Genomic DNA, 26,377 nt, shown 5'->3' with positions numbered 1-26,377 from the left:
AAGTTGAGCAGCGGTGGATATTTATTCTGTTGCACGGCACTGAGGAACTGATGATGATGATGATGCGGGTTGACCAATCAGTGGATAGGAATGTTTCATGTCCACCCACATTTGCAAATCAAATATTTATCTATTTTCTACCCATTAATAATTTTTAAAAACAAACTCCATGAACAATTTTGAAGAACAAACTATCAAAACGTACGTGGCTGTTCTCTCTACCTGTAGCTTTGGTCTTCAGCAGTCAACACCTGATTGTATTGCACCACCTACTGGTGAGAACTAACGGCATCAGTTGGAGATTGTGTATCGGTACTATGCTGCTTTTCCTGCAGTTCCTGGATTTTGAAGGAATGTTCAAGGAAGTTGAATTTCCAACCGAATTTGAACCACTGAATTTGAGGAAGCAAATTTTGTTAAGCGAAATAGAACAGGCTGAATTTTACCTGTTGAAAAATCTAGATTGTGTGTGTGTATATATATACACTCACCTAAAGGATTATTAGGAACACCTGTTCAATTTCTCATTAATGCAATTATCTAATCAACCAATCACATGGCAGTTGCTTCAATGCATTTAGGGGTGTGGTCCTGGTCAAGACAATCTCCTGAACTCCAAACTGAATGTCAGAATGGGAAAGAAAGGTGATTTAAGCAATTTTGAGCGTGGCATGGTTGTTGGTGCCAGCAAAGCATTTGTGAAGCCACAACATGCACAACCTTGAGGCGGATGGGCTACAACAGCAGAAGACCCCACCGGGTACCACTCATCTCCACTACAAATAGGAAAAAGAGGCTACAATTTGCAAGAGCTCACCAAAATTGGACAGTTGAAGACTGGAAAAATGTTGCCTGGTCTGATGAGTCTCGATTTCTGTTGAGACATTCAGATGGCAGAGTCAGAATTTGGCGTAAACAGAATGAGAACATGGATCCATCATGCCTTGTTACCACTGTGCAGGCTGCCGGTGGTGGTGTAATGGTGTGGGGGATGTTTTCTTGGCACACTTTAGGCCCCTTAGTGCCTGAGGGCATCGTTTAAATGCCACGGCCTACCTGAGCATTGTTTCTGACCATGTCCATCCCTTTATGGCCACCATGTACCCATCCTCTGATGGCTACTTCCAGCAGGATAATGCACCATGTCACAAAGCTCGAATCATTTCAAATTGGTTTCTTGAACATGACAATGAGTTCACTGTACTAAAATGGCCCCCACAGTAACCAGATATCAACCCAATAGAGCATCTTTGGGATGTGGTGGAACGGGAGCTTCGTGCCCTGGATGTGCATCCCACAAATCTCCATCAACTGCAAGATGCTATCCTATCAATATAGGCCAACATTTCTAAAGAATGCTTTCAGCACCTTGTTGAATCAATGCCACGTACAATTAAGGCAGTTCTGAAGGCGAAAGGGGGTCAAACACAGTATTAGTATGGTGTTCCTAATAATCCTTTAGGTGAGTGTATATATATATATATATATATATTGGAAATTGTTTGGAAATAAGTTGTAAAATGTTTTCAAATGAAATATTCAATGCTTAAAAATACAATAATGTTAAATTTCAGCCTCCCAAAATGTAAGCACTGTAAAATGCAACACATTTAAATGCAAGCACAGTAAATTCAACACATTCAAATGCAAGCACTGATAATACAATGCATTTAGTTTTTTGATTAGAGCAATTCAACATGCTTTTATGCTTCAAAGACTTTAGTCGTGAATTTACTTCCATACTTAAACATCACACCGTTTGTCCATTCAGATTAGAAGAACTGTCGGATTAGAAGGTATGTTGTATAAAATAAGCATTACCTTGCATTATTTTGCTGATTATCTCTTGCCGCTGTTCCTGTTTGCGGTTATAACGCAAGAACACACATAATGTTCTGGCAGCTTCCCGCTGGACAGGCAGAACATTCTAGTATGGCATATAGAGAAGTACAGATTAAACATGTTTCGAGTGAGAAACTGTACAGGCAGCATTGTGCATGTCACAAGTTTACATTGGTCGTGATGATGTTGAACATTCTGGGAAGGAAGCGGAAGTAGATCTGGTCTCCAGAGATGACACGGGGCAGACAGGAGTAGCACTGCAGAAGTTTCTCATGAACCCGCCAGCGCAGTGATGCTGCTGCTTTCTGTTCCGCCGCCACCAGAGCAGGCACCAAATCTTGTACGTTCACCTGCTGTAAGGCAGAGAATGAGAGAGGGGTTTGTTTTAAAGTAATGCCTATTCTATTTGTAATTTTGACATTAGCTAAGAATTGAAGGTAAAAACATTACATTTACATTTATGCATTTGGCAGACGCTTTTATCCAAAAAGACTTACAGTGCACTTATTACAGGGACAATACCACCCCGGAGCAACCCGGAGTTAAGTGCCTTGCTCAAGCACACAATGGTGGAGGCTGTGGGGATCAAACCACTCCTGGTTTAGTTATATTTAGTAATAAACATTTAGTTTATTTATTTCTGTTAGCACCAAAATAATGGCAGCTAAAGCTAAATTAGAATTAGAGAACACCAGCAAAAATACCATGATATTACCATGCTGTTTTGACACATACCATGGCAATACCATGGTTTGGACATGTACTATGGTATTTTTTGCAGTACCTTTGAGTACAATATTGATTTAAACATAAATAACATGGTTCGTGAATATGGTATGAACATGGTTTAGGAATATGGACCTATATATCGGTCGATTAACATGCAAAAATGCACTTTTTACTGCCCGGTCTCTGAGCTTTTCCACCCTCACTACCCTCAATGGTGGGACTGCCAGTAGGTACTCGACGATTCCCCAGGTGTATAAGGCGATCGCGGTGCACCCGCTACCTGGAGGGCCGTCCTAAACCCTCGTCCAAGGCCTGTAGGTTTACGTCAACCTGCGCCTCTGTCATGCACGCCACTGCTCTCTTGTAAGTGCACCAAGCCAAGTCGCTCAGATAACGAGGGAAGTTCTGGCAAAAACACATTTTAGCAAGCGTCCGGCATAAAGATTGGTATGCGGCGGCAGACCTGAAGGATGCGTACTTCCATGTCTCGGTTTTACGTCAACACAGACCCTTCCTGCTGTTTGCTTTCGAGGGCCGGGCACACCTGTAAAAGGTCCTCCCCTTCAGTCTGTCCTTGTCACCCCGCACCTTCACGAAGGTCGCAGAGGCAGCCCTTGCCCAATTAAGGGAAGTGGGCATCCGCAGTCTCAACTATCTCAATGACTGGCTGATCCTAGCTCACTCCCGGGATTTGTTGTGTGTGCACAGTCTCCTCTGCTGCCAGTAGGTGCTCTCCTCCTACCCCCTGTAGGTGCTCAACATGTGCTGGTTATCCATTTGGTAACCCTGTGTGATGTATTTTCCGCAAAATGGTTTCCCCGTTGGTAAAACGCTTCTTTCTTGGGCAGAGGTCCCTCTGCCCCTGGTCACCTTGTTTATAGAACCCCCCCCCCACCCTACCACTGGACCTTATATGGCTCCCAGCTGAAGGATTTAGTTCCTTTTGGGGTGAAAAAAAAGAGAAGAGGTTGTGGCTGGGTCAGTGGTCCTTATTTTTTGTGCAGTGGACTTATTTGTCTGTATGACACCTACAAGAGGGTTGGGGGAGGTTTTGGTGGCGGAGTGGTGGTGGTGTAGTGGCTAAAGCACAGGGCGGTTAATCAGAAGGTCACAGGTTCTAACCCCACGGCCACCACCGTTGTGTCCTTGAGCAAGGCACTTAACTCCTGGTTGCTCCGGGGGGGATTGTCCCTGTAATAATTGCACTGTAAGTCGCTTTGGATAAAAGCGTCTGCCAAATGTAAAAATGTAAATGTAAAATGGGAGGTTATGTGACAGCCTGGTGTGCTGGCCATGAGGCACACAGAGGTCTGCCCATCTCGCACCGCTAGTCCACGTAACAGTTCAGTAGTCATGACATTTTGTGTCACTTCATCAACACAATGTCGAGTGTCCTTCCTGCCACAACACTGAACTACCTGCTGAAAAGGCCAGGACCTTGTCTCGGCTCCTCAGCACAAAGCCTGAATGAGTGGTTGCATTCCAGCCATCTGTCAGAGCGAGTGGCATGCAAATTCCACTAGCCGATTCCCATTGGCCTTTTCTGAAAGATCAGAGGTGTCTGTGGCTCCCAAGGACGACCCCTAGTATCACTTCATCGACACAACGTCTCATTCCCTCCTTTAGGGAACGGAGGTTACGTCAGTAACCGAGACATTCTTTTAGATTCAGCAATTTTGTATACTGTACATCTTTCCTATCATTCAACAGTATTATACTACCAGTATCAGCCATCTTCTATCCTGCTGTTTAAATATCAGTTTTGGCATTGGTCAATGAAAAAAAAAAGACAATAATTAAAAACTAGTAATCATTAGAACCATGTACCTTGGTATTACCATCTTATACTATCACAAGACAAAATTACCACCACAGTGTTGTTGTTTATGTTTAGCTTTTATGCATAAGACCAACATTGTAACTAACACACACAAGCAAGTTAAAGCACATTTACAGTAACTGGTACCTTGCTCTCAGGTCCTGCTCCCTCCCCTCTTGAAGTGGCCAGCTCTAAAGTCTCCTGAAGATTATTCAACAGAGCATCCAGTACCTGCAGTCAAAGTCCTTCAAATCAATAACATCTCCTCATTACATGTTTCATAAGTACACTTCTACCATCCGAACAAAAGCCAGTAGATAGGTTTGAGTAAGATCATTTTGTAATGAAAACTGTTCAACCATACATGATATATTTGCCTTGACACCATTTACTTTTATTAAATGAAAAATGCTGCATGAAAGTGAATAGTGACGGAGGCTGTCAGTTCGTAACAATCTACCTAACATCTCCTTTTGAGTTGCATGGAAGAATAAAAGTCATAAAGGTTAAGAACAACATGAGGTCGAGTAAATGATTAAAAAACTATCCCTTTGAAAGCTTTTGGCTAGATACATAAAGCAGATAGAGTCTTTTTCTACCATTTCCTGAAATCTGCAGGTGGTGTAATATTTATTGATATTAATAATGCTTTTAAAGAATTATATCTTGATCTCTATAGTTCTAATATCTTCGTCTACTGATGAAGATATTAGAAACTTTGCAGAACCATTAGAACTCCCTAAACTGACGACTGAGCAAAACATTTACCTTGGAGGAGCTTGGCGAGGTAATTAAGGCCTTGCCTACATACAGGCAAGGCTCTGGGGCCAGATGGAATTGCCGCTGAATTTCTAAGATCTTATGCTACAGAACTGGCTCTACTTTTGTCAGAGGTTTATACAGAATCATTAAAGAATGGGAAGCTTCCACCAACCATGACACAAGCCCGGATCAGTCTGTTTATTAAAAAGGGGTACCACATGATATCATTGATATCATGTGGTCAGCGGCGAATGATCGGACTCCGGTCGCTGCCATCTCACTTGATGCTGAAAAGGCCTTTGATATGGATCTAAGATTTTGGAAATATACGGGTCCAGGAACACTTTTATTGGATGGATTAAGTTACTTTATAGTAATCCGGTAGTGGTGGTACAAACAAATGGATTAATGTCTGGTTATTTTACTCTGGATATGGGCAACCGGCAGGGTTGCCCTGGAGCCATCAGCAGCTGCGATAAGAAAGGAGGATGATTTTCCAGGGGTGGTGGTGGGAGGAATGGTGCATAAGCTTTTGCTTTACGCAGATTATATTTTATTATTCATCTCTGACCCCATTGGATATATGCCTTGCCTCCACAGAATTATTAATACCTTTTTAAGTTTTCAGGATGCAGAATCTATTGGTCTAAATCCAAGGCTTTGGCACTGGCAGCATGCTGGCCGGGTGCCTTCCAGTGGCCCAGACAGGGCATTAAGCATTTGGGCATTTTATTCCCAGCAAATTTGTCTGATTTATTTAGTTCATTTTGACCCCTTAATGGGGAGGTTTTCGGGCAATGTGGGCAAGTGGGCTTCATTGCATTTATCTATGATTTGGAAGGTTAATGCTATTGGCTAGTTGATTTTACGAACGTTCCATGATTGTCAGACGTCACTGGTGGGCGATGGTATTTCCGGTCTAACGCTACGTTAGGTTCATCGACGACGCCGGTAATTGTCAGGTTAGACTAGGACCAGATAAACATGGCTTTCTACACCAGATCCCTTCAACATCTGCCAAGGATAACGATAAATGACGTACACCGAATAATTCAAGCGTCATCACCGGCTCCCAAGAGCAAGAGGGAAAAGGGTTTCAAGATATACGTCTCTTCATTCATTGACAATAATGAAGGTAAGTTATGCTATGTCTTTAGCTAGCTGTAGCCCTAACGTTAGCGATGATGCTAGGTGACGTTAGGCTAGAAAGTAACCTTTACAAAATACTTATTAAACGATTAATTTTAGTTGTTGGTCACATGTGGTTTATTATATGTTCATTTTACTATCTGACATTGAATAAATGTATGGGCGTTTCTTCAACAAGGGGCACTTTTAGGCTTGTGAAGTTGAATAAAAAAAACTTGTTCAAAAGTCACGTAACACCGTCTCATAAGTTTAAATTATTTGTCTAGTTTTAAGGTCTGTAAGAGGACAAACTTAGATTACAAGAGAAGTTATGAGACTGTGTTAGTCTCATAACTAAGAAGTTATGAGTTATTCTGTTTTTAGATAACAGCAGTGAAATGTCATTTCCACCACATCTCAATGCTGTTATTTAAAAACAGAATAACTTATGTCAGTCAAGAATTGTCTAGGATCATTTTTGTAACTAGTTTTATCAGTTTTTCCACAATGTACAATAATTATACATTTGTCAATGAGATAAATTAACTGCCCTAAGGACCAAACGGTGAACAGTACACCTGTCACACTCTGAAATGTAATACTGGTTTGGGCAAGAGCTTATTAGAAAATAAATGACTTGCATTTTTATATTAAATAGAGCATGATCTCAGTAAATTGTGGATACATTTTTAATGTGTGATGAGAACTTTTAAATACTTTTTAAAAATGTGGGTGGTGATGGAAATTACAATGAATTAACGTGAATGTAGAGAAACAGTGGAGATGTTTATTAGAAAAACAATTAAACTCATCACACTCAGTAAACTCAATTCACAAACCATTAAACATAACCACAACTGTTTTTAGTGTAGTGCTGAGTTTGATGTATACAACTGATTTGTCTCAAAGATGAACGGTTACAGTGCGTGTAAATAACTGACACAACTTATGGCAAGGCAAAAATATAAGCAATAAATGATGCAACAAAATTTAATTTTCATTCATCTAAATGAAATCAATTAATATAAAAGTATAATTTAGAAATAAAAATAATATTATAATCTAAATATAAAAAGTATTGTAATGTATTATAATATAAAAAGTATTACACAAATCTACTCTTGCAATCCATATCAATTGTACTTTGGTCATATTTTTTAAAAATGACATTTTTGGTTACAAAGTACATAAAAGTGCCCATAGTCTAAGAATCACCCATATACTAATGACTTGTGTTGTTCAGTTACATGTATTGACAGTATTTGGTTATCCCCAGTATCAAGTAAAGACAGACAGGGAGAGTCAGCATCCGTGCTACCTGTCATAGATCTTTGAGGAAACATGAGAAACCTCACACCATCAGAGTAGGATGAAAGACAGTTCAGTTGTTCGTCTGATCCAACCAGTTCTGTTCTGGGGCTTCAATTTGGCAATGATGGGTTAAACTGGCAAACAAATGTATAATTACCTAAACAAGTTGAACATCTTAGACAACTATCTAGCTAGCCAAACGTTTGAAGTAGGTAACACTATGATGACACTTGCCTGCCCTATTAGTGTTCTAGTAGACCTACCATTCCTATATGAAACCCCAGAAGCTGGTTGTTGAGACAGTTGCTTTGCTGTTTATATTGTGTTGTGTTTAACTAACTTACTTTCTTACTAACCCTAAAGTAACCTCATTCTCTAACTCATAGTAGCTAACTTGAAAAATAATGCAAAATGCACTTTTGACTTTGAGATATCTGATCAGTTTGTGATCTCTGCTGATAACACACTTTTTTGTTTTTTAAAAGATTGTCCTAGAAGACTCCACTCCTGTTCAGCTCTATGAGGTTGAGTGCTCCTGTGTGGCTGGCAGAGCCTTAATCATAATGTTGCATTACTGCATCAGACTGTACAAAACATGTGTTTGTGTGAAAATCAATGTAAATAGTTCTCTTTAAGAAATGCACATGTATGTACATAAACAACAAACCTATACTGAGGTACCTTTTGTTATTATGAATTCAGTGTTAGTAGTTATTAGATTACATTAAATTTTATTGTCATTTAGCAGAGTACAGGTACAGAGCCAATGAAATGCAGTTGACATCCAACCAGAAGTGCAAAGAAGCATTAAAGTACTGTTGAGTACTGTATTATGTGCAGTTATGTGGACTAGTTATCTACAAACTCATAACTCATACAAAATGTCAAACGTTGCATCACAATGTTACAATTATAGGAGCCATGTTATTGTTGAGTGTAGTATGACAGCTTGTGTCTTTGTATAATAAATGTCTGAATTAACTCATGTATTTGTGTTCCTCCTGGTAGTGTAAAAGACAATAAATGACATGTAAACATTGTCAATATTTCAGACAATTTTCTGAAAGGTATATCACAAGATACAAAAAAACAAACAGCATAGTAAATTACAAAATATATAAGCAGTATATGGAAGCTCATAGAGAAAAATACAGTCCTTGGCGCTGGTAAACAAAAATTGTTCCACTCAAAAAGACATGGCACAGCTCCTTGAACAAGTTTTCGGCGTCCTGTGGTTATGATGAAATCTTCTAGCTTAAAATGTCGACTGCATACGCGGGTGTTATTGGTAGGAGTGAAGTTCTCGCGTCTTATCTTGACTAGCCACTGAGCTCGTACCTCAGGCTGATGCGGAAAACGATGAAAACTTCAGAATTATACCTCGATGAAACGGCACATTGAGGAACACTACAATGTAATTTAGAGTTGCCAATTTGATACTGATATGTAAGACGTTTCTTATTTACTGTTAACATTTTACATACGGTACTCACTGATAGCTTGCCACTCACTCTTTCACAACATCTACATCGGAAATACCGGTAGTAACCTAAACCGGAAGTCCCCCCGCCCACCACGCAGATTTCGAACGTTCGTCGCGTCACCTGTGCACATAGCGAATTACAATTAATTGTATTCCAAAAGTTTTTGTTTGTGTTCTTGGAGGGCTCTCAGGGAGAGGTAGCAGGGAGAGAGGTTTAGATTATTATATATTTTTTATTTGTATTTCATTTTTAAATGTATTTATGTTGTGTGTGTGTGTGTGTGTGTGTGTGTGTGTGTGTGTGTGTGTGAGTGTGTGTGTATATATGCTCATGTGACCACGGGAGTGTTTGTTGGGGTTGGGGATTGGGAGGGGTAGTGGTGGGGGTTAAATGTTGATTCCATGTATGCTTTTTCATGTTTTCTGTATGAATCAATAAAAAAATGTTAATCACAAAAAAAAAACTATCCCTTTAACTATAATAGATACTCTGTTCACTTAAATCAGTATGCCTGATAGCCCACGATATTCAGTGAGCTCTGCATAGCACTATAATGGAAGCTTATGCAGTGTGTGACTAACACCTCTCAGGGGATCGTAACCAAATAAACAATACCACACTCCCAGCCTGAGCTAGAGAAGAGCAGTGTATTCATTCATCCTACACACAACCTCCGCAAAGCCTCACACACGTGCGCATGCACCCCCCCACACACACACACTTTGGCATGGCATGTCTGGTGCCACTAATGAATGTTTGCTAGTTTGTTGTTAAAGGAATAGTTCACCCAAAAATGAAAAATCTGTCATCATTTACTTAACCTCTTGTCTTGCCAAACCAAATTCCACTTTATAAACATCATTGGTTCTTGCGTATCTCCTGTCCTGACCAAATATCTACCGAAAGCCCACACACCCAAAGCTATTGCATGTCTTGGCAAGGACTTAGTGGAAAGGAAAATACCTTTGGACTATTGTTTTGAGTGCTTTTAAGACCTTTTTGAAGTTTAACAGACAGTTTGTACTGCCATTTTATGGAAAACAAATAATCAGAAATTATTAAAATTTCTCCTTTTGTGTTCCAGAGAAAATATAACAGCACAAGGGTTTGGAACAACATGTGGGTGAGTAAATAATTATAGCATTCATTAGTTCATTTTGTTGATACATTACCAAGAAAGGGCAAAATGCATGACAAAAAGTTTCACACACTCCAGAAAGGGAACTCAGCCTGGTCTCATGAAATTTACATGAGCCTTGCAATGTTATTGCAAAACTGAAATTACATGCTTAATTACACGTTTGGCTGCAGTTTTAAATTGAAATGTCCAGTGGGCGGCACCAAAACAGAGCAAAATTAGGTTGTAATCAGATGAGGTTTTTAAGGTGAATTTTAGATGGAGGTTTTAATAAGTAAAACTTACCTCCCTAACCTAAAACTTTACCCTAAACCTAACCAGTAGTGTCCGAAAAGATAAATGAGAGTTTAACAAAACAGACATCCTTACCCTTAACCAATATCTAACCCTAAGCAATAGTGTTTTATAATGCAAAGAAAAAAAAAAAAGAAGAACACATTAACTGAAGCATCCACATATTTTTGAATCGCTTCTACAGCACTTTCACTTCCATGCATCTTTGGTTGGACTCAAACCGCGGCCGTCAAGCCCAAAGTCCAACGCTTTATCTACAAGTCAGTTTGCAAAAATGTATATAGAGTAACGTTCATTCTATGAGACCAGGTTGCAGCATATATATATATCAGCATATATATATATATATATGCGCACGCATGCACACAGGTGACAAAAAGTATGGAATAATGTACAGATTTTGCTCTTATGGAAAGGAATTGGTACTTTTATTCACCAAAGTGGCATTCAACTGATCACAATATATACTCAGGACATTAATAATGTGAAAAGTTACTGTTACAATTTGAAATTTTTTTTTAAAAATCATCAAAAAATCCTCCAAGTGCAGCAATGAGAGCTTTGCAGATCTTTGCCATTCTAGCCGTCAGTTTGTCCAGACACTTAGGTGACATTTCCCCCTACGCTTTATGTAGCACTTGCCATAGATGTGTTTGTCTTGTCGTGCACATTACAGTCTAGCTGATTCCCCAAAAGCTCAATGGGATTAAGATCCATAACACTTTATCCAATTATCTGTTGTCCAATGTCTGTGTTTCTTTGCCCACTCTAAACTTTTCTTTTTGTTTTTCTGTTTCAAAAGTAGCTTTTTCTTTGCAATTTTGAGTCTTCCCTTTACTGTTGTACATGAAACTGGTGTTGAGCAGGTAGGATTCAATGAAGCTGTCAGCTGAGGACATGTGAGGTGTCTATTTCTCAAACTAGATACTCTGATGTACTTATCCTCTTGTTTATTTGTACATCTGACCTTCCACATCACTTTCTGTCCTTGTTAGAGCCAGTTGTCCTTTGTCTTTGAAGACTGTAGTGTACACCTTTGTATGTATCTTCAGTTTTTTTTGGCAGTTTCAAGCATTGTATAGCCTTCATTCCTCAAAATTATTGACTGATGAGTTTCTAGAGAAAGCCGTTTCTTTTTTGACATTTTTGCCCTAATATTGACCTTAAGACATGCCAGTCTATTGCATACTGTGGCAACTCAAAAACAAACACAAAGATGTTACGCTTCATTTAACAAACCAAATAGCTTTCAGCAGTGTTTGATATAATGACAAGTGATTTTCTAGTACCAAATTAGCAATTTAGCATGATTACTCAAGGATAAGGTGTTGGAGTGATGGTTGCTAGAAATGGGGCCTGTCTAGATTTAATAAAAAAATACTTTTTCAAATAGTGATGGTGCTGTTTTACATAATCAGTAATGTCCTTACTATATTTTGTGATCAATTGAATGCCATTTTGGTGAAATAAATTACCAATTTCCTTCCGAAACAGCAAAATCTGTACATTATTACAAACTTTTGGCCGCCAGTATATACAGTCAGGTCCATAAATATTGGGACATCGACACAATTCTAATCTTTTTGGCTCTATACACCACCACAATGGATTTGAAATTAAACGAACAAGATGTGCTTTATCTGCAGACTTTTAGCTTTAATTTGAGGGTATTTACATCCAAATCAGGTGAACTGTGTAGGAATTACAACAGTTTGTATATGTGCCTCCCACTTTTTAAGGGACCAAAAGTAATGGGACAATTGGCTGCTCAGCTGTGCCATGGCCAGGTGTGTGTTATTCCCTCATTATCCCATTTACAAGGAGCAGATAAAAGGTCCAGAGTTCATTTCAAGTGTGCTATTTGCATTTGGAATCTGTTGCTGTCAACTCTCAATATGAGATCCAAAGAGCTGTCACTATCAGTGAAGCAAGCCATCATTAGGCTGAAAAATCAAAACAAACCCATCAGAGAGATAGCAAAAACATTAGGTGTGGCCAAATCAACTGTTTGGAACATTCTTAAAAAGAAAGAACGCACCGGTGAGCTCAGCAACACCAAAAGACCCGTAAGACCACAGAAAACAACTGTGGTGGATGACCGAAGAATTCTTTCCCTGGTGAAGAAAACACCCTTCACAACAGTTGGCCAGATCAAGAACACTCTCCAGGAGGTAGGTGTATGTGTGTCAAAGTCAACAATCAAGAGAAGACTTCACCAGAGTGAATAAAGAGGGTTCACCACAAGATGTAAACCATTGGTGAGCCTCAAAAACAGGAAGGCCAGATTAGAGTTTGCCAACCAACATCTAAAAAAGCCTTCACGGTTCTGGAACAACATCCTATGGACAGATGAGACAAAGATCAACTTGTACCAGAGTGATGGGAAGAGAAGAGTATGGAGAAGGAAAGGAACTGCTCATGATCCAAAGCATACCACCTCATCAGTGAAGCATGGTGGTGGTAGTGTCATGGCGTGGGCATGTATGGCTGCCAATGGAACTGGTTCTCTTGTATTTATTGATGATGTGACTTCTGACAAAAGCAGCAGGATGAATTCTGAAGTGTTTCGGGCAATATTATCTGCTCATATTCAGCCAAATGCTTCAGAACTCATTGGACGGCGCTCACAGTACAGATGGACAATGACCCGAAGCATCCTGCGAAAGCAACCAAAGAGTTTTTTAAGGGAAAGAAGTGGAATGTTATGCAATGGCCAAGTCAATCACCTGACCTGAATCCGATTGAGCATGCATTTCACTTGCTGATGAGAAAACTGAAGGGAAAATGCCCCAAGAACAAGCAGGAACTGAAGACAGTTGCAGTAGAGGCCTGGCAGAGCATCACCAGGGATGAAACCCAGCGTCTGGTGATGTCTATGCGTTCCAGACTTCAGGCTGTAATTGACTGCAAAGGATTTGCAACCAAGTATTAAAAAGTGAAAGTTTGATTTATGATTGTTAATCTGTCCCATTACTTTTGGGACAGATTAACAAACTGTTGTAATTCCTACACAGTTCACCTGATTTGGATGTAAATACCCTCAAATTAAAGCTGAAAGTCTGCAGATAAAGCACATCTTGTTCGTTTCATTTCAAATCCATTGTGGTGGTGTATAGAGCCAAAAAGATTAGAATTGTGTCGATGTCCCAATATTTATGGACCTGACTGTATATACAGTATATAATGATTATATAAATATTATATGATATACAATAACTCTTGTTCTGTTACCATGTCTAACACAACAGTGTGCCAAGGAAATGACAGTTCTGACAGAAGCAACTAAACACTCTCTTTATAAACAAATGCATAAACCTTTTTTCAGGTCTCACCTCTAATGAATCATCCTGCAGCAAAGTGATTAGCTCTTTGTGTACGTAATGCACATTTGGGCCCAGCAATTTGACCACCTAATGCAGAAGGATTAGAGAAGATTGTATTGTGCATTCTGAACAGGCTTCTTCCATCTACGCTAAGTGTAAAGTCACTAATGGCAGCAAGTAATAACATCATAATGGCACATATTATGATAACAAGTTGCATAACATTCACAGTGCTGTCTGAGTTCTACCAATATTGAAAGTGTGTCAGATCAATGTGATTAGCACTCCCAGATTCATTTATTTGGCTTGTGTTAATGTACTACTGTATACTCTTTCCTTTTAAATCTGATGAACCCATTCTACAGCCATTTACAAATATCAAGAAAAGTTTTAAAATTTTGTAGTAAGTTATATGACCTACCTGCTGAAAACCAGCACATGTTGTGCTTTGAATGCTGGTCCACAACACAGGTGCTGGTGTGTAGGTGATCCAACATGTCTTATCAAGCAAAACTTACTTTGTTAATATACTGTATCGGCCGAAGTATTGCTGATTAACAACCCGGCTATGCTGGTTTACCAGCTAGACCTGCACAATCCAGCATAAACCAGCCTAAACCAACATGGGAACTGCATGCTAGTCTTTTCAGCAAAGCTGGGTTTAGTAGAGTTACAGATAGACCAGTATGAAAGGAGAATTCAGAGGTACTGCTACCTAAATGTGAGACTAATTGTATCCCACAAGGGAAATGACAAGATCAGATTGAGAGTTTTTACCTCATGGAAACCCTCAGCTGCCGTCTTCCGTACTGAAATCTCAGGGTCATGACAGAGACTTGAGAAGGTGTGATATAATTCAGACAAGAAGTGGTTTGGATCAGCAAATAACACCATGGCCTGCAAATACACATGGAAAGAACTAAAACAAAATTGTAGGTTGTCATTTCTTAAATAATATGGCATTTCCTTCCCATAACATACAGCCTGTGATAAAACAGGCATGTAATTTGTGAATTCTACTCAGAAACATCCCATTAAACTCCAGTCACATCGTAAAATGCTAATGTATTATTGAAGAAAGTAACCTAAATGATAGTCTCAGCTGCTTTGAAAATGAGCAAAATGTATGGAACTACTGTACGAAAAGCTCACAGTCGCTCAAACTGAGAATATTTTATTAAACCTGACTTTCAGCTGCCTTCATCTCACACTATTCTTAGAAAGTGCAGCACTAAGATGCGTAACAGACATTATACTATATATAACCAGACTAATCACAGGGAAGCACTTCATTGGTTGATGATGAAGCAATCAGAGGTCTAATTTCCTCAAATTAGGTATTCTAGATGTCTCTGCCTCCACTGACAGATGTTAAAAATAGGTAACCATGTTTTAGAATATTGGCTGGTAAACAGGAGTCCAGCTATTAAATAAATCTGTTCCAAAGCATTACGATCTCTTCTGGTGTGAAAAAAGACCAATATGTAAGTACTTTTTTAACTCAATTATCGCTTCCGTTTAGCAGTGGTAAGCACGTGTGATGCAATCGTGTTGCAAGCAAGACATGCGAGAACAGCAGCACTGTTTACAACTCAGTAGGAGGAACACTGTACAGATGTTTTGTTGTTTTGGTTTAGATCTGTATTTATTGTTTCCTTATTCATAATGGTGCGTTTGTGTGCTTATACTTGATGTCTTAACCGAGAGGAGAACGTGAGATTACGTCCATAACATGGCAACGCGAATATGTCACACGAGAGACCACATAATCTCCACCCTCTCGTGAAGCTTACCAGGAGCATTGGATTATAGTTAAAAAGTATGTAAATATTTATCTTTTTTCGCACGAAAAGCGATTGTATCCCTTTAGAAGAAATCCTTTTTTTATAAATTTTTCACTGTCCTTTTATGCATATTGCGGTCCGTTCTGCATTACGTGGCGGCTCATATTAGCTTATCGTGGTTCATTCGGCACATTTTGTGGCCGAACCACTGGCCCGCTCGGTTCTCCCAATGGCCAGTCCACCACTGATCGGCCCCAAAGTGCGTTGGCCCACCGGGAAAATTCATGGTATGCCAGATTACCAGTCCAGCCCTGATCCCAAAACAACAATATTGACTACGTTAACAGGGACACCAGAAAGTGTTTTTTCCCATTCCCATTTACATGCTCTGAATAAATGGTGTACTCTTTAATCCTGTATACATCTCGGTCAGTAAACTGCTTTCTCCACAGCACTGTAATTTCCATGCAATACTTGTGTACAAATAACAAATATGGCATCCGAGTAAGTCTCGCTAGTTTATTCTGCGTTGCTTGGCTTTATTCCCATAATGTATGTGCTCATATACATGAATGTTAGGGACAGTCTATTTTTTACTTTGCTGTATATAAATGGGTATATTTTATAGTGCCTGTGAAAACAATAATTCTAAATGCAAACCTGACCTTTTAGAATTACAATAAACTTCCCTGTCTCACGGTTTGTAAAAACAGGAAGTCCCACCCCAAACTAATGCCTTTGACTGAGCCAGAAGCTGACATGTCGGACTGCTTATGCAAACAGTGTAATGTTCTGAAGGCAAGAGGACAACCTACAAATGTATCTGCAAGTATATCAACATTTAAAAAAAATCCACAATCTCCCTTCAGAGATTTCACACACACTGTTTTTGATGTTAGTCAGGAAAACTCACAGGAAAGTTGTAGGCACAGTTCCTGCGCACCGAAGCGTACTTGTTCTCCAGCTCCAGTGGGTAGGGCTGGCTCTCACAATGACCATTTTCGTGCTGCAGACCCAGACAGCACAGCTTCTTATAAAATTCCAGAAACCAGAGGTGCTGTTCATCAGTGAAAGACTCTGTTCAAGCAAAAGTTACAAGAATACATTATATTAGCAATAACCCAACCAAAACCAGGATGGTGGCATGATCATTAGCTTGTTCGCAATGCATGTATGCAGGAATGTATGCTTTGTCAAATTTGTTTAAATATGTGCCAGCATGAGTAGATGGGCATCACCAGCTGAGTTTGGTTTCTCCCAAGATTTCTTCATCTACTTAAACATCTAAGGGAGTATTGTCACCTTTGTCTAACTGGGGGGTTTGTTACTAACTATTCTGTGTAACGCTGCTTAGTCTAAAAGTATAAAATGCTATTCAAATTAAATTACATGAAAGAAACTTATGAAAGTCTACTCATAGATTGTAATCATAAAATCATAAAAAAAATGTTTAGGTACAAAAAGGAAATGGACACACCAGCGAGGCCATGACAAAGCTTTCCATACTGAAAGGACAAGGAGGCCAGTGCTGCCTCATCAGCTTTGAAGCACTTTTCACAGAATGCCTTCACCAAGGGAAATATCACACAAGTTCTGTCATCTGTGAAGAGAGGGTGATAGAAAGGGAGGGAGGGTGAGAGGTTGACAGGAAAAGAGTGTGAGACAAGTTTCAAAATAAAGCAAACATATCTTCACAAAAGAGCCACTCGCCAAATCTAAATCTGATGTCCCTGCATGCAGAATAAAAAGAGACAGTATGAGAATATAATGAAGGTAGGTCTGTTGATATGTGCAGGTACACAGCATTTGTTTGAAGCAGCAGTCCTTGGTGTGATGAAATGGGAAAACAACAGGAAGTGTGATCATTTCTTTTTTATGTTAACACGTTTGAGTTTCTCTTTCATTTAACTATACTGTATATGAGACAAAAGTCCCATACACACAGGCAACGATTTTTCAACAGGTTGATGTACTATTGGTCACTCTATTAGGCATTCCTGCCACTGGATAAACGATAAATGACTGTGGCAAAAAAAAAAATAAATAAATAAAAAAAAAAAAAAATATTTGCTTCATTTCAGGTTTCACTGCTGTTAACAGTGAAACGTCCAGCAAGGGGTGCCAAAAGAGAGTGAAAATGTGTCATAATCATATGACCTAAATCTAAACAATAGAGTCCTAAATGCAAATGAGAGGTGAATAAAATAGACATACTTATCCTTAATCAACACTTAAACCAAACCGATAGTGTCCTAAAAGCAAATGCGACATGAACAGACATATGTTCTGAAGCAAGTTGTGCCAGTTCTATGACACTTTCATCTCACGTGTCAGCTTGCATGCATGGCTGGGCTCGAGCTTTGGTCTCCCGAGTCCAACACTATCAGGTAAGCTACTGGGCTTTGGAATAAGTGTGTCTGTGTGTACGTGTGTCTCTAATACAAGTGTTAAAATTGATTATTTTTCAAATAATGCTTTACAGTAAAAGAGTTTTAGCATCATAACATAGCAGTGTGTGAGTAATGCAACATGAAAAATGCAACATGATCACAAAGGATGTCGGTATGCTGTTTCCGAAAGTTTCGATACCCTACTATAGGTGACAGTGTGCTCTCACTGACATGCAGCATTTCCACCAGACATTTTGGCATCGATTTCAGTGTTTTTACCTTCCCATGTCTCTCAACCAGCAGCGCGTTGCATCAGCAGCATGCGAGACCTAGGTTCGTATCCACATTGAATCCAGGAAGTAATCGTGTTCGCTTAATCAGTGACAACCATGATTCGGAGGTTGCACTTTTCCCCCAAACATTACTTTTTATTCCACTAATGGTTAGGTTTAGGTTGGGGGATAGAGTTAATAAAATATGCATTCCTCCTCACTGTATTACATACTGTAAACTGAAAAGAACTTGCTTCACAACAAGCATTTTGCCACATCTCCTGTCCATAAATGGAGCTCACACATGCCTATACACCCTAGAAAACGTACTGCTTTTGCCACTGGGGGCAGTGTTTTAAATTTCGGTAAGCAAATACCAATTTTTGCTGAAGAAAATTCGACCTACTCTTTCCAATTACACTGTGAGATCAGGCTGGAAAAATAAGTGTTTATAAAGTCATAATCAGCTGTTTTGATAGTGTTAGTCTCTAGAGTTAATTTCACCAGGAGACTGGCGAAATGTAGAACAAGGCACATAAAACTCAGTAAACAAATATTTAGTTATAGCAGCGTTCATTCTATGAGACTAGGTTGCAATAAGATGTTATACTAGTTTAACAAGGCTAAAAATTTACATTCTGCAGGGGAAAGCATTTGTATTTAGGAAAACTGTAGCAGTGCACAATACATTATATCAGGAACATGATAAACAATTGCCAATGCATGAATTTAAACTTGCTTACAATACCAACATTATCTGACACATTTTGTATTATATTGCTATCTTCGGTACACTCGACTACAGTATCTCACAGGAGATGGATCATGCAAGTTCCACCATCTTCAAACCCAATAGTAGTTGGCACATTGCATTGCTGCTCATTTGCATAAAGTTGAGATGCTGGAAACACTGGATGACACTGGAAATTGCCAACTCTAATTAAATATAAATTACTTCCGATCTCTTTATCACTTTAACACTTTAAACAACAATTAAAAAAACTAATATATAATATACTGTACATATATATACTATATATATACTGGACCCACTACGAGTCACAGGTGCTCTGTACTGGGGTCGGGCTCCACGGGCTTAGTTCCCTTCTCAGGCAAACTCCCTGTGATGTATTTACCGTGGTACAGTCCCCCTGTCGGCGGACCTGCGTTTCCCTGCGTTTTCCCCGCTGCCCCGGTCGCCGTGCTGTAGAGTCCCCCCTCATTAGGCTGGACCTACCACCGTGCCATTTCCCACGTACGGCTTCACAACCCTCGTGGTGTATTTGCCACATGTTACCTCCCACTAGACTGGGCAGGATGTAGCCTCCGCAAGCTCTTTTCCCCTGAAAGAATAGGACTGGGAAAGACCGCCTTCCCCAACGCATTAAGATAGCCCCAGCCGCTTCACGTCCTATGTGAGAGACATAGTGAGAGAGAAGGCCACGGCTGCCGGGCTTGCTCCCATGGTAGTCATGTAGCACCTGTTCGCCCCTCAGGGGTGCGGGGAACCTAAGGTCTGTATGTGGCATCTCTTTGGGGGCGTTGGGGAGTGCTACGTGCAGCCGACACAGTTGCCTCTAGCACGCAGTAGCCTGCTTGCACCTGTCTCGACAGTTCACGTAACATGGTCAGTGCGTGGTGTTATTAGATGGGACCCCTTGTGTCACTTCATTCGGCACAACATTGAGTGAGTGACAGAAGGGGAACGTTATGGTTACTGTTGTAACCTCCGTTCCCCGAGGGAAGGAACGAGGCGTTATGTCCCTCCTGCCACAGCACTAGACCTACCACTGTAAACAGCCATACCTTATTTTCGGCTCCTCAGTGCAAAATCCTGACTGGCACTCGCTGCCCCGCTTCCCTTTATACCCGTATGTCCGGGGCGGGGCATGCAAATTCTTAAAAATAAATGTCCGGGGCGGGGCAAACAGTTAAAAATAAAATTTAATCAGACCAGAGGACATTTCTCCAAAAAGAAGATCTTTGTCCCCATGTGCACTTGCAAACTGTATACTGCCTTTATGGTGGTTTTAGAGCAGTGGCTTCGTCCTTGCTGGGCACCCTTTCAGGTTATAGATACTTGTCTACCTGCTTCCTCCAGCATCTTCACAAGGTCCTTTGCTGTTGTTCTGGGATTGATTTGCATTTTTCACACAAAACTACATTAATCTCTAGGAGACAGAATGCATCTCCTTCCTGAGCGGTATGATGGCTACGTGGTCCCATGGTGTTTATACTTGCTTACTATTGTTTGTAAAGATGAACAGTGGTACCTTCTGACATTTGGAAATTGCTCCCAAGGATGATCCAGACTTGTAGAGGTCCACAATTTCTTTCCTGATGTCTTGGCTGATTTCTTTAGATTTTTCCATGATGTCAAGCAAACATGTGTTTGTAGGTAGGCCTTAATATACATCCACAGGTACACCTTCAATTGACTCCAATTAGCCTATCAGAAGCGTATTGGCTAACTGCCTAAAGGCTTGACATAATTTTCAGGAATTTTACAAGCTGCTTAAAGGCACATTTAACTTTGTGTATGTAAACCTCTGACCCACTGGAATTGTGATATAGTCAATTATAAGTGAAACAATCTGTCTGTAAACAATTGTTGGAAAAATTACTCATGTCATGCAAAAAGTAGATGTCCTAAATGACTTGACAAAACTATAGTTTGCTAATATGAAATCTGTGGAGTGGTTAAAAAAATCATTTTAATGTCTTCAACCTAAATGTATGCAAACTTCTGACTTCAACTGTATACATATATTTATCATAAATATGTGTGCACACTTGTGAAAAATGCATAAACTGCATTTTTACTACAATATCAATTAAAGGCACATTTTGTAGTAATAGAACAAAACAAAAAATAACACAAGAAAACTTCAGGTAAGATTCAAGGGATATCAAATGTAGCTTACCAATGTCAAACATCTCCAAGAGGTTGACGATGGTGTCGAAGGCAGCCAGTCTCACAGTACTGCTTTCATCTCTGGCCAGCTCAACAAGTTCAGGGAGCACTTCAACCTTATTGTGGTCTACCCTGGTTCAGAGCAATTACAGACAAACAAATCAAACACATCCATACTGATACTGTAGATTTTAATGATTGTCAACACATAAATGTTCACCACCTAGATAAAAACCTGACATGGCACTGTTTTAAAGCTTACTTTTTTCTATCAAAACAGCATTACATGGTAGCTGAGTGACTTGTTCTGTGACCTCTTTCTTATTAAGCTTCAGGTAATAAAGGAAGTGCTTCCAGTGTCCAATTCAAGCATCAATCTGTCACACAGTGAAGAGCTTGCATAGCCAAGTTGAAACAGCCACACTAAGCAAATAAATGAGATTGAAAAAGCTAGTTTCAGCATTGTAGATCTGGAGTCTCCATGTTAAAATCTCCATGAGGGAAATCTGTTTCTAACATAAACATAAATTATATAACTAAAAGGGCATAAAATACAGTAATAGAGAGTACAATGGATATTTTTTCAGGGAGGGATAAGAACTGTGGAAAATATCAGATAGCAATACTCTTAAGTAATATTACAGCCCCAACATAGTAACATTGTTTTAACCATTGGCATGAGTTTAAGGCGGCACAACCTTTTTGTCTGACCAGTTGCAGGTGGGGGATTGTTTGGGAAAACTGTTTGAAAATATTTCTGAAATGTTGCCAATAATGCAGAAATTACACACATCTCCTTAAATAAAATGGAAGAAAATATACAACTATAACCAGGGTTCGTACAGATGCTTCAAAGTTAAATTCAAGGGCTTTCAAGCACATTTTTATTTGTTTTCAAGGACTATGCTCAAGACGGCATTAAAACTAATTTATTTTTACAAAACAACACTTATTACAAGTACAACAATGAGCATCTTTAACTACATATTCTCACAGTAACAATTCTTGGTACATTCATGACGAAATTGATGAGCAATTGTCATGTGCTCCCTTAAAACAAAAATTGTCATGTGCTCCACCAACAAAAGTGAATAACTGGGTCCGTAAAGAGTAGCCCATATGACTCATGTGCCGTGTTCCATGCTTTCTAAAGTCACACAACAGATTTATGTGAGGAACTGACCGAAACTGCAAATGGGTCATACTCAAAAATTCTAAATTTCCAACTTACTAAATATTGACATTTTCCATTTAGTTCAGTTTTTGCCTATAAACGCTGAGGGTAAACATTTTGACATTCATTTTTATTCATAAAGGACAACTTGGCTGTTGTTCTTTCTTTTATTATTTAATTTTGTTTCACAAACGAAGCAAGTTAACACTAAGTTAACAGTAACGATGGTTAAATGGGTTACAACTAGGGTTGCAGCGGTATACCGGTTTCACGGTATACAACGGTTTGAAAATTGACGGTTATCACACCATGTACATTTGCTTATCTACGGTATTGAGAAAAAAATGCAACCGGACGGAGAATCGCACATGCGCGTGTGCATCTCCTTTATTCCTTGTCTGCCTGTCAGACTCGTCAACTTGGGTCACACACACACACACACACACTCACACAAATGCAACAGAGAAAATGTCAGAGAGAAGTGAGGCGAGGAGGTCTGACATGAGTGTGTGTGTGTGTGTGAGTTAAAGCAGTGATTCTCAACTGGTCTATTTGGACTGGGTCGCGGACAGCAGGGAAAGAACAACTGCAACCCAAGATACATTAAATAAAGGTTATGTTTAATCTATGTCAGGTCGCCACTTGATGTCCAATGTAAAATCTGTCCTGAAACAAAACTAGTTGAGAAACTCTGAGATAAAGGTACAGACAGGAGCAGTCTGGCTGTGCTGTCGTGCATCTACAGTATATGTTAACTGTTAATAATCATAGGACATTACTTTAAAAGCTCACACAGCTTATGTTATTTTTAATTTAGTAGTTAATTTAACATATAAACTAACAAGCTTTAGTTATATAACATGTTGTATTTTTTATCATGTTTATAATTCGATTTATTATTATAATTCTGTTAGCTTTCTTATTTTTTCTATTTATTTTATTTTCAAAAGGGAGACTTTTTTTACACATACTTCAATAAAATTAATGGTTTCAAGTTTCAATTATAATAAAGTGTTTGCTCAAAAATAAATAAAAAAATAAAATAACCCTTCTGTTTTCACTGATAATAGTAATGGTGTAATACCGTATACCGTGAAACCGTGATATTTTCGGAGACGGTTATCATACCGTGAAAATCTCATACCGTTGCAACCCTAGTTCCCCGTCTGTCACTCACTCTACGTTGTGTCGATGAGTTCACAGTAGGGGTTGCTCCTGCGGAGCCCAGACATCTCTGATTTTGAGAAAAGGCAAATGAGAATTGCCGTGTGGAATTTGCATGCCACTTTCCCGGACATACAGGTATAAAAGGAGTGACGCTGCAAATACACATCAGATATCTTCTTTAGAGCCGAGAGAGCAGTCACAGAGCTAAATTCCTCTGCCGTTCATTCATCTCTACAAGCTGTTGGTTTTACAGCACTTTCCAGCGGTTCTCCCCCTCGCACACTACGTTGTGCTGAGCACACACCCCTGGGCCCTACACGCGATTCCCCAGGTGGACCAAGTGGTCGCGGTGCACTTATGCCCGCAAAATGCCTCCACCTGGCGGAACCGCCCGAGGCTTCCGTCCAGGGCCTGTAGGCTGACATCATCTCTGACGGCTAAAGCCTACTGCGCCTCTGGGCATGCCGCCTCTACCTTGCATGCCATGGCACTCCTGCAGGTGCACCAAGCCAAGGCACTTAGAGAACTACATGAGGGTAGTCCTGACCCGGGTCTAATGCAGGAGCTGCGTTTGGCGACAGACTTCGCCCTCCGGGCAACGAAGGTCACGGTGCGGGCTCTCGGACAGACGATGTCCACCTTGGTGGTCCAGGAGCGCCACCTCTAGCTCAACCTGGTCGAGTCACGAGAGGTTGACAAGGTACGTTTCCTTGACGCCCCCATCTCCCAGGTTGGGTGTTTGGCGACACCGTTGGAGACTTCGCCCGGCAGTTCTCAATGGCGAGGAAGCAAACGGAGGCTATACAGCACATCCTGCCCAGGCGGAGACACAGACCCCGCACCCCGTCTGCTTGTTGCCCAGCGCGGCCACCGGTTCCCTTTGGCAGGTACAGCGCCCTGGGACAGGATCTCCCGCTTCCACGCACCCAGCCGTGGCACAATCCCGCCCCCGAGCCGACGGTCTCCATGGGCCACGAGGACGAAATTCTTCCTCCCTCGTCCCAGGCTTTTCCGGGAGCGGTCACAAGGAGCCAGGTAAGTGCTTTGATGTCCCTAGACTCAGCACCCTGAGCTCTGCCCCATCGTGAGGCACCGCCTGCTGGTACGTCCGACGCTATAGTCTCCTTGGTCCCTCTCGCTCGGAGCTTGGGCGCGTGGCTCGCGCTCCCCAACCCGTCGCGTTGGCTGATCAGAACCGTCCGACTCGGCTATGCGATTCAGTTTGCCAGGCACCCGTCCAGGTTGGCCTACGAGCCCATTCTACCAGGGGCGTTGCGACTTCGTGGGCGTTGTCCCATGGCGCCTCTCTAGCAGACATATGTAGAGCCGCGGGTTGAGCAACACCTAACACCTTTTCGAGGTTCTATAACCTCAGGGTTGAGCCAGTTTCATCCCGTGTGTTATCAGGTGACACAAACAGGTAAGTTCGGGTCAGCTGGCTGGGTGTATCGCTTGTGCATAGCGCCTTTCCCCTCCCTTGAGGCGAAGACTTGCGCTCTTTTCCCAGTTGCGTTCGCAGGAAGTGTGAACCCTGGACGTTCTTCCTCCCTAGCCTAGCGGCCATCGAGTCTTCGGAGAGGCTCGCTGCCACCCCGGTATGGGTGTCACTAGGCCCCCGTACTGAGGTAAGTGCTCCACATGTGCTGGTTGTCCCCTTCGGCAACCCCATGTGATGTATATCCCACAAAATGGTTTCCCTACCGGTAAACCGTGACTTACTTAGACAGAGGGCCCTCTGCCCTGGGTCGCCTTGTTTGTAGTAACTCCTCCCCCCCTTGGGTAGGGTCTACCACGATGCCGCTCCACACGAAGTGCTTCCACTCCTAACCGGTAAAACAGTGTGTGTATTCCACCTAAATCCACCCCCCCCTCTCGGGGCCGGGTGTGGTCTCCGCTGTGTCCTCCTCCTTGGAGGGACACCCCCCAGCTTGGAGCATATATTTCGCCCCCAGCCGAACAATTTTGTTCCTTTTACAGTTGAGAATAATAGAGAGAAGGCCCTGGCTGGGCCAGCCAGTCCTTACACTTCTGAGCAATTAGCCGTTCCCCTAGGTGCAGGGGACCGCTTCATGCCTGCCAGTGTGTTGGGGGTAGTTATGTGACGGCTTGCTGCGCTGGCTACGAGGCACACGGAGGTTTGCCCGTCTCGCACCGCCAGTCTGCGTAACATCAGGGAACGGAGGTTACGTCAGTAACAGAGACGTTACAACACCACATTTTGAGGGTTCATTTGGGTACAATAACAAGCTCGGAAAAATCACTATAAGCATATTTAAGCAGCCTCTGAACTTAAACCTTAAAACTTTTTGTATTTATTTATTTTTTAATAAAAAATATATAAAAAAGGCTTTAATATTGATAAAACCAAAAATATGAAATCAATATATTATTAATAATAATTTTGTTTTGCTTTTTTGTACACATGTTTGGCCTTGCACTAATGCTTTTATTAAAAATAAGTACAAAATAAATACACAAATAACTTTACATCTCATAAAAGTGGTGTACCAGCTGAAGGGAACAATATTTTTTTTTCAGGCAATTAATAATATCAAATATATTTTCTAATAAATTTGCAAAACAGAGTCAAGCTATTTCATATAATTAATGGTTAGGTTATAAAACTATAAAAAAAATTAAAAATAAAATCACAGTTTGAAAGCTTTTTCATGACTAAAAAAAGTCAAGGGACTCAGCATATTTTGATATTGACCCAAATGTTGTCAGAAATAACCTATTTTGTGACACAAAGCTTTCTTTACAGAAATTGATCTTCATTCAAATCATTAAAAACTTTTTACATCTCATATAATTTTTTCGCTTTGTAAATCACTGTTTAATTGTAA

General features: G+C 40.5%; 1 protein-coding gene across 3 annotated transcripts in view; it reads right to left on the bottom strand.

The window, feature by feature from the left end:
* ppp4r4 (protein phosphatase 4, regulatory subunit 4) overlaps window positions 1–26,377 on the bottom strand; it is a 96,263-nt gene that overhangs the window by 36,425 nt on the left and 33,461 nt on the right. For all 3 annotated transcript variants that reach the window (XR_007968111.1, XM_052098694.1, XM_052098695.1), the window contains 8 exons: window positions 21,201–21,322; window positions 17,092–17,214; window positions 16,528–16,691; window positions 14,608–14,727; window positions 13,840–13,917; window positions 4,538–4,621; window positions 2,013–2,195; window positions 1,822–1,927 (listed from right to left, as the gene is read on the bottom strand). Coding sequence is in view for 2 of the 3 variants with exons in the window: in XM_052098694.1 (XP_051954654.1) it covers window positions 1,822–1,927; window positions 2,013–2,195; window positions 4,538–4,621; window positions 13,840–13,917; window positions 14,608–14,727; window positions 16,528–16,691; window positions 17,092–17,214; window positions 21,201–21,322 (980 nt within the window). In the remaining variant the exon portion in view is untranslated. The remainder of the gene's footprint in view (window positions 1–1,821; window positions 1,928–2,012; window positions 2,196–4,537; window positions 4,622–13,839; window positions 13,918–14,607; window positions 14,728–16,527; window positions 16,692–17,091; window positions 17,215–21,200; window positions 21,323–26,377) is intronic.

This window comes from Xyrauchen texanus, chromosome 30 (genome assembly GCF_025860055.1).
Source record: "Xyrauchen texanus isolate HMW12.3.18 chromosome 30, RBS_HiC_50CHRs, whole genome shotgun sequence".
NCBI classification, from domain to species: Eukaryota; Metazoa; Chordata; class Actinopteri; order Cypriniformes; family Catostomidae; genus Xyrauchen; species Xyrauchen texanus.
The sequence above is the reverse complement of the archived record's forward strand: the minus strand, read 5'-3'. Positions and strand labels throughout refer to the sequence as shown.